This window comes from Erythranthe guttata, chromosome 11, assembly GCF_056151865.1.
Source record: "Erythranthe guttata isolate IM_541 chromosome 11, IM_541, whole genome shotgun sequence".
In the NCBI taxonomy this organism is placed as follows: domain Eukaryota; kingdom Viridiplantae; phylum Streptophyta; class Magnoliopsida; order Lamiales; family Phrymaceae; genus Erythranthe; species Erythranthe guttata.
Window position 1 is genome coordinate 18,566,719 of NC_142543.1, and position 9,214 is coordinate 18,575,932.

A 9,214-nucleotide genomic window follows, 5' to 3' on the forward strand; every position below is an offset into this window, starting at 1 on the left:
TTAATCGACTATGAAGCATAGTCGATTAAGGCTTAATCGACTATGCTTCATAGTCGATTAAGAAAAAAACGGAAAAAAAAAAATTGCTGAGCGTGACCCAGTGATGATGTGGCGGGTGGGGGCAAAGCTGGAAAGCATAATGGCTGAAAATGGGTGTGGACTTTTCTCAAATGGACTAAAATATTTTGGGCCTCCCTCAATTAAAAAAAATAATGAGGGGGTTTTCTCAAAGAGCCCCCTAATTAATCTTACTTTGCTTATAATCCCACACTAAAAAAGTACATTAATTATAGTAATTAAAAAAAGAAGAAATAGGAGAAAGCAGGTGGGGACGCATGTATGCAAGACATTCTCGAAACCTGCATGCCTCAACCACGTGGTCGATCCCAAACGCACCTCCTTCTGCCACGTGTATCTTTCTCTCCAACCCTTTTACGTTACAATTTCTATGAGACCCCCCCCCCTTCTTCCAATTTCCATCTCTCTCCTCTCTCTCTCTCTCTCTCTCTCTCCCATGAATCCAAATTCATCACCCTTTTTTCCAACTATTTTCTACTCCAGTTTTGCATCTCTCTCTCTCTCTCTCTCTCTCTCTCTCTCTCTCTCTCGGTTTCTATTTCCGGCCGTTTTTTTCTATTTCGGATGCAATAATTGATTAATAGTTTTCGTTTCGATTTTCTTCAGAGAGATTTACAGCATTGAATGTGGACGTTTTTTGATTTTTGCAGATTTAAAATTGAGTTGATTTAAATTTTTTTTTATTTTTTATTTTTTAAAACCCCGAGTGCGGTCGAATTTGGTAGAGTGTTCTTACAGGTTGGAGTAATGGCGGAAGAAACTCAGCGCGTGGATGGGGTTTCGAGAGATCTGATGAAACGAAACCATTTCTCGAACCAACGGAATGAAGCCGCCGCCGCCGACGATAACGACGACGACGACGGCGGCGAAGTCGAATTGAGTTTGGGCCTGTCGATGAACGGCAGATTCGGTGTCGACCCGTCGAGCAAAAAGCTCCGCCGCTCCTCCTCCGTGTCGAACCTGTTTCTCGTCGGCGCCGCCGCAGGCGGCGGCGGCGGCAGCGTCCAGGCGCGTGGGGAGGCGCGTGAGGGACACGCGCCGCTGGGGAGGACGTGCTCGCTGCCGGCGGAGACGGAGGAGTGGAGGCGGAGCAGGGAGATACAGTCGGCGAGGTGCATGGAGGCGAGGAAGAAGAGAATGGAGAAGCTGAAGAATGTGAGAGTGGGGAAAGAGGTGCAGCAGTATGAGAGCAACAACAACTCCTCCTCCGAAGAAGATGCTGCTGTTAATAATAATAATTGTTTTCGTGAGAATTTGAATTTTGTGCAGTCATCGTCACAGGGTTCAATCGGATCAAGCGGCGGCTCTGCTGGTGGTTCTTCATCTGGTGTTCCCAATTTCCAGACTCAACTCATGATCGGTATATATATGTGTGTGTGTGTGTGTGTGTGTGTTTATATAACATATGAATCTGCATGTCTATGTTTGCATTATACTCTGCATTATAGAAACTGCTAACCCTAGTAGTTGGATCATTTATCTGGGATTGCGAAGATTATTCTCGTGTTTGTTTTTTCCTATCGGCATTTTGATTGGCTGCATTTGATAATGTTTTGTGTGTTCGTTATGTTCGTTTAAGTTTGTCGGTGAGTAGTTAATTGTCTTGGCGGCATTCTTTGTCGTTTTAGCGTGCGCATTTGACCACTAAGAATCTGTTTTTTTGCTGTCGTTTTAGCGAATCTATCTCGAGTTTGCTAAGATAGTTAACAGTCATCTATTTAGACACGTGTCAATTGTCGTTTTAGCGACGGAACTTTTTAAATATAATGTTGGCTGTCATATTAGTGCGTGTGCGTTGACATTAAGAAGAAGAAGAAGAATCTGTTTTCGTTATTGTATTAGAGAATCTATCTTGCTTGTGACATAGTATTTAAATAGGTCGTCAATCTTGGCGGCATTGTCTGTCGTATTAATGTGTGTGCGTTGACAAATAAGAAGAAGAATCTGTTTTCGCTGTCGTATTAGAGAATCTATCTTGCTTGTGACAGAGCATTTGAAATAGGTCGTCAATCTTGGCGGCGCTGTTTGTCGTTTTCTGTCGACACTTTTTTTTTTTGCTGCGGTTCGTTTAAATTGATAACATATTCACATTGGATGTATAGTTTCCTATTTCCATTGTTTCCGGATATTTAAGTTTTAACCAGTCGGCAAATATGCGTTGAGTAAATCGTTTCCACTCCGTAGATCTAGTATTATACTCAAGATATATATACGATGATGTATAATAAGTTAATGTACACGTAATTTTATTACTAACATTGGGATATGCTATATTCGGTGCCGTTTATTTTGGTGTATTCTTTTTCCATGACAATTATTTTGTCATCAATATTCGTGACACAAAAAAAAAAATCCCGTGTGTCTTGAAAGTTGCGTGTGGATACTACATAAAATACACGAACTATATTCTTCGATAATATTTTTCACTAACAATATATATATATTCTTTTTATCAGGCGGAGGAAGGCAAAATAATCCAGCGGAGCAGGGTGCGTGGCCCGCCGCTCGTGGCGGAGGAAGGCAAAATAATCCACCGGAGCAGGGTGCGGTGCCGGCCGCTGCTCGTGGCGGCGGAAACGATGAGCTAGTGAAGAACGCATTGCTCGATATGCCGTACGTTTCGACAAGGGGTTTTGCCCCCCACTTCAACAAGATAGAGGGATTCTTGTATAGGTACAAGAAAGGCGAGGAAGTTAAGATTGTCTGCGTTTGCCATGGTTTGTTTCTCTCTCCTGCCGAGTTTGTCAAGCATGGCGGTGGTGGTGACGTGGCGCAGCCGTTGAAGCATATAGTTGTTAACCCTTTCCCCCTCTTTTAATCCCCCCGTTTAATTGTCGTCGTTAAGGTAATCTTAGTTGGAGGGTGGGAGTATTAAAATTTAAATTAAAGACTTTTTAGCTTTTTAGTTTCTAATTAGTACTCTCTTTTTTTTTTCTTTTTAATGTTTTATAAATGTAGTTGAAGGTAAACTAGCAAGTTTACAGGGATCTTTTATAGGTACTGTGGTCTTTGATATATTATATATATTCAGGAATTATGTTTTTATTTGTGTGCCGTTGAAATGATACGGATCGGCTTAGGCGCGTGGCACGTGCCAAAAACCCCGTTGAAGTTAGGTGGTGTTTGCAAAAGCTCCTGATCATAGATTGTGAATTTTATGTTGGTGAATGCTATTAATAAGAAAAAATAATTTTAACAAAAAGTGGAGATATCGAGTCAAAGATTTCATTGCAACGAGTAGAGAAAAATGGCTGATAAATAAGAGATTGTGGTCGAAAAGACTCGATTCTCACGACCCAAGTAAATACATAAATTATGTCGCCCTTCAATCCAACATCAAAAATAAACAATCTTAAGTATAAATATTCATTAATCCTTAAATTAGGTGTGGAAACGGGAACAAAATTTTCGATTTTCGCTTTTTCCGACCCAAAATTTTCCAATTTTGGAATATTTTTTTCATTCCAAATTCCAAAAATATTGATTTCGATAATGAGAGTGCTGAACTTTTTCGTAGAGAGATTGCATTGGAATTGAAATAAGTAATAGATTCTGATTTTCTATCCAATTTCCGTTTTTCGAACCTTCTTTTTCGAAAAAATCATTTTTTTCTCAGCAACTGACATTTCCGATTTGATCCGTCCGATTTTGACCCCCTATCCTAAATAAAGTTGTTGCAAGAAAAAAGAAGCCCAGGTCCTTTTGTTATTATTTCAACAACAAATTGGTAATCAGAAACACAACTATCAAATTGTAACATAACAAACATCTGCATTCTTCTGCAGCTAAAAATAAAAATAAAAAATAATAATAATAATTTAAAAAAAAACCACTATCATTAAATCCACAACATAAAAATGAACTAAAACTATGACTACAATTTACAAGTAGAGAGCTACAATCTCATAAAAACAAATCAAATATTTCCACCTAAGTCCTAACAAGAAGGAGGCTGCAACTGCTTCAACCTCCTCACAACCTGCTTCATCGTCGGCCTATGCGACAACGACTCAACCGTACACACCACCGCCAAATGCAACACCTCCACCAAGTCGTCATGCGGGCCCGCCTCCCAAAGCCCGGCCGTGAAAAACTCCTTCGCCCGGCCCGCCCGCAAAAGCATACACCCCCACGCCACAATATTAAACCCATTCCCATACGAACTAAAAGAAGGATCCAACGCCTTCTTATCCGAAATCAACTCCAGCAAAACCACCCCATAGCTATAAACATCCGCCTTATCTGAAACCCTACACGTCATTGCATATTCGGGCGCCACATACCCGAAAGTACCGGCGACACCTGTCGTCGCGTGGGTCTCCGAAGTACCGAGCAATCTCGCCAGACCGAAATCGGATAAGTACGCATTATATTCCTCGTCCAATAAAATGTTACTCGGCTTTACATCTCGGTGAAGTACACGTGGCACACATTGCTCGTGTAGGTACGCGAGTGCACGGGCTATATCCAACGCGATTCTATGCAAAACCCTCCAATCGACTGCTCTGTTCGATCTCTCGTGTATGAATTTCTCGAGATTGCCGCTAGGCAAATAGTTGTATATCAAGAACATTTCTGTTTCGCTCGCGTGGTACCCGATTAGAGTTACGAGGTTCGGGTGGCGGAGGCGGCCGAGCGTTCGGATCTCCGCGTCGAATTGTTGTACGCCTTGGAACCGTCCTACCGCGAGGCGTTTTATCGCGACTAGGACACCTGGCGATATTTCGGCTTTGAATGTCGCGCCGAAGCCACCGTTCCCGATGCAGTTGCTAGCGTTGAAATTCGAAGTTGCGCGTACGACTGTGTCGAAGGTTAGCGGGACCCCTATGTCGGTGAAGGTGATCACTTCCCTTCTAGAAGAAGCTCCGTTTGTCACTCTAGACCTCGGTTTCCATTTTCTCGTGTAGAAGAAGAGGAAGATTAAGGCAAGAAGAACGAATACAATGGCTGCTGCCGAAGTTATCGAAGCAATCTCAATCGAGTTTAATTTTTCTTCCCTTCTTCTATCCGTTGAGGAAGAAGAAGAGGAAGAATCTTGGTTGCCGATTCTTCCGTTTTGATCGACGGGGTTCGAAGATAAGGACAAAATAGGGCATTGGAGAAACGGGTTTCCGAGAAAGCTACTGCATTTGAGCATATCGTTGTTCGGAGGCAAATTTCCAGAGAGATTGTTGAACGAGACGTTGAAAGTCGAGAGAGTGGAGGCGTTTGTTGCCAGCTCAGACGGAAGCTGACCTGATAATTTATTATTGTTCAGCAAAAGAACCGACAGCTTCCTCAAACTCGCGAGGCCTTTCGGAATTTCACCCGATAGAGAATTCGAAGACAAATCGAGAACTTCAAGATTGTACAGCTGTCCGAAACTTTCGGGGATCGAACCGTTGAGGTTATTACCAGCCAAAGAGAGACATTCGATATCCTTAATCAGGCCAAGGCTGTTCGGAATCGGACCTTGCAGAGGGTTCCAGCTTAAGTTAAGCACACGAAGCGAAACTAAGTTGCCGATGCTCGGGGGTAGGGTTCCGGAAATTTGATTCACGGAAGCATCTAGAAGCATCAGTGACTTGCACGATGTGGCGAAATCGATCGGAACTTGACCGGTCAACAAATTGTTGCTGACATTTACTACGACGCCCTTTGCTTGATCGCATTTCTCGGCGAAAGATGGAGGGAAATTTCCGGTCAGCTTGTTTCTGCCTGCGAGGAATGCGTAAACGGTTTGCTTTCCTAATATTTCCGATGCGATAGGCATTGCCTGAAGTGGGCCCGTCAAGTTGTTGGAACCGAAATTGTGTAGCACCAGAAAATTACCATCATCATCACCACCGTTTTCAGACAATGGCAAAGATGATTCGATCTGAGTTCGATATCGGAAGTACGATATATATGCAGAAGGAGCATCATAAGGGTTCCTCGATTCGATGGGCACACAAGATCCGTAGCTAAATTTGGGAATCGGGCCCGACAAAAAATTGTCACTGATATCGAACAGATTCATACAAGGCACTGGAATTTCGTCACTGATCGCACCGCTAAGCCTGTTCGAGCTCAAATCAAGAAAACGCAGCTTCTTGCATTTGTTGCTAAACCCGACGGATATTTCCCCTGAGTAGTAATTCTGAGCCAAATTCAACATCTCCAAATTGCCGCAAGTACCCCAACTATCGGGAAATTTTCCCTCGAGAGTTGCTCGAGGGGCCCACACCATCCTCAAGCTCGATAGTGTGCTGATCTCATTCGGAATCGTGCCTTCGTAGAAGTTGTACTCATCAGCAGTGAATGCCAATTTCTCTCCTAAACTCGAAGCATTCGGAAGAGGGTCCCACAAGTTGGACAACACAAGGACAGACAGTTTCGTGCAGTTGCCAATCGCAGACGGTATGACGCCGCCGAAGTTGTTTCTAGAAACATCCAGAACTTCGAGCTGACTCAGCCGACCGAGCTCGCTTGGAATAACCTCCTCCAGCATATTGGAATACAGCAGAAGTGTCTTCAACGCTCTACAGTTGCCTATGCTCCTCGGAATAGCCTCGGTCAAATAATTCCCCGATATCTCTAAATGCTCGAGTTTTTCGCAGTTATTGCCAATAGAAACCGGAATCGATCCACTGAGTAGATTGAAAGACAAGTAAAGCCCATTCAAATCTTGAAACCCACCGACAAACCCTGGAATTGATCCGTTAAATCGATTGCCAGCTAAATTCAAGATTCGTAGGCCTACACAGTTCGATAACGAACTCGGTATTGCACCAAACAACTCATTGAATCCCAAATTAAGAACCTTTAAACTCCTCAAACCGGTGAAACTGTAAGGCAAAGAGCCGGAAATCGAGTTCCCTTCGAGATCAAGAACCTCGAGCTTCTCCATCCCCCAAATCTCCGCAGGAATTCCGCCGCTCAATTCGTTGAACGGCATTGACAGAATCTTGAGCTCAGTGAGCTCAGAAACAGCAGCAGAAATTCTACCCAAGATTTTAACTTTACTACCGCCGGCTAAAGAACAAGTTCGCCTAATTCCGAACCCATAAAGTGGGAATTGAGCAATTCGAGCACAAGACAGAGAATTACCTCCACCGGTGATATTCAGAGCCACGACCCGAGAACCCGACCCGCAGGAAACCCCGACCCACGAGCAGTGATCCGGGCTCTTCGAATCCCAGCTGCTCAGCGCTCCGAGAGGGTCCGAAAGTAAAGCCTTGAACGCCAATAGGGCGGATTTGTCGGAATCGGAGCCCCAAACGGGTCCAATTGGAGCTGAGAGGAGAACGCAGAGGAAAATCAAGAGCTTCAATGGCGGCTTGTGAATGTGGTGGTGCCGCCATTGGAGGAGAGAAGAAGAAGAAGAAGAAGAAGAAGGACCCATTATCGGAGCCCGAAAAGTCCGGACCCGTAGTTGTCTCCCTCGTCCTCTGTGTTGGTGGAGCATAAAACCCTAAACTGTAACCCTAATTTGGGGTTGCTTTTTTTTTTTGCTTTTCGATTGTACTTCTAGTCACACAGTCTCTCCACAAAAGAGTAAAGAAGAGGAGAGAGAGAGAAGAGAGAGAAGGGTACAGTGTGGATTTTTCCCTTTTTGTTTGAGAAAAAACGCGTTGGTGTTTCAGATTTTCATTTTTTTCTTCCCTTGGTTTCCTTTTTTCTTACATCTTCTTCTTCTCTTTGGTTTTACCATTTTTAAATTCCTGTTTTTTTTTTTTTTTTTTTTTTTTTATTTATTTATTTATTATTATCTTTTTTTTTTTGGTCTTAAATTCCTGTTTTGTTCTCTTCACGGGGGTCCTCTTGTTTATTTCGATAGGTAATGTTTTTTTTATTTGCTTTTTAGAGGTAAAATTTACGGTCACCCCTTGAGTAATGTTAAATTGCAAACAACCCACTCATGTTTGGATAATTACAATCACACCTTAACTGAATCCTTTTATAGATTCACCCTTACAGTGTCAAATTTAGTGGAATATTTTAAACGATATGGAATATTCTCAAATTTATACCCGTTTACCCCAAATTACAAAATCGCCCCTCATGTTTGGATAATTACAACCACCACCCTCAACTATAAATCTTCTTGCATGTCCACCCTTGCAGTGTTAAATTTAGTGGAATCTTTTAAATTATGTGGAATATTCTAAGATTTATACCTTTTTACCCCAAATTACGAAAAAAACCCATCATGTTTGGGTAATTGCAACTACCACCCTCAAATATGCATCTTTATATATGTCCACCATTGCAGTGTCAAATTTAGTGGAATCTTTTAAATTATGAGGAATATTCTGAAATTTATACCCATTTTACCCCAAATTACGAAAAAAAACCCTCATGTTTGGATAATTACAACCACCACCCTCAATTATGCATGCATTTTCTTACATGTCCACCATCGCACTGTCAAATTTAGTGGAATATTTTAAACTATGTGGAATATTCTCCAATTTATACTCGTTTTTACCCCATTCGAGCTCATGTTTCTCTTGGTTTGTAATGTTAGATTGTGGTGCGTCATAAACTGCATTTTTGCACAAAACGAGTACAAAGTAGAGAATATTCCACGAAATCTAGAAGATTCTATTGAATTTGACACCATAAGAATGGACGTGCAATAAGGTAGCTGAGCGTGGTGGTTGTAATTACTCAAACATGAGGAAGTTTTTCGTAATTTAACCTTACCTCGGGGGTGACCGTAATTTTCCCTTTTTTCAAATGAATATAAAATTATTAAAATTTCAAACCCTAGACAATTCCAAAAGTATATTCCCTCCCTCAAACATGTAAAAATTGCAAACACGAGTTTAAAATTCAAAATATCTTTCAAACATTACTTTGGTTTTTAGTTCAACTTAAATCTTTTTTTAATATTGTTTAAGTAAATTCCAAATATATAATATTTTAAAAACTAATTTATTGTGCAAGCAGTACCTTTAATATATTAATCAAGGAATAAGTGAGTCATCACTATTTGTGAGATGGTTATAATATGTTAATATTATTCTAATTACATGATTAATATACCTACCTAAATAAAGCATCATATATCAATGAAGATCTTAGTTCTTGTTTGACTAATTACAATTAAGATCTGATGAATCGAAATCCCATGAAGACATGATCACATGTAATAACTTATTTATTTTTACTA

General features: G+C 41.4%; 2 protein-coding genes across 2 annotated transcripts; one reads left to right on the forward strand and one right to left on the reverse strand.

The window, feature by feature from the left end:
- Positions 1–434: 434 nt before the first annotated feature.
- LOC105960918 (ninja-family protein AFP3) lies at positions 435–3,123 on the forward strand. The gene is made up of 2 exons (XM_088825041.1): positions 435–1,438; positions 2,535–3,123. The coding sequence occupies exons 1-2, from the start codon at positions 826–828 to the stop codon at positions 2,894–2,896; spliced, it is 975 nt and encodes a 324-aa protein (XP_088681167.1). The 5' UTR covers positions 435–825; the 3' UTR covers positions 2,897–3,123.
- Positions 3,124–3,895: 772 nt separating this feature from the next.
- LOC105960914 (LRR receptor-like serine/threonine-protein kinase RPK2) lies at positions 3,896–7,794 on the reverse strand. The gene has a single exon (XM_012985127.2). The coding sequence runs from the start codon at positions 7,502–7,504 to the stop codon at positions 4,016–4,018; it is 3,489 nt and encodes a 1,162-aa protein (XP_012840581.2). The 5' UTR covers positions 7,505–7,794; the 3' UTR covers positions 3,896–4,015.
- Positions 7,795–9,214: the final 1,420 nt, after the last annotated feature.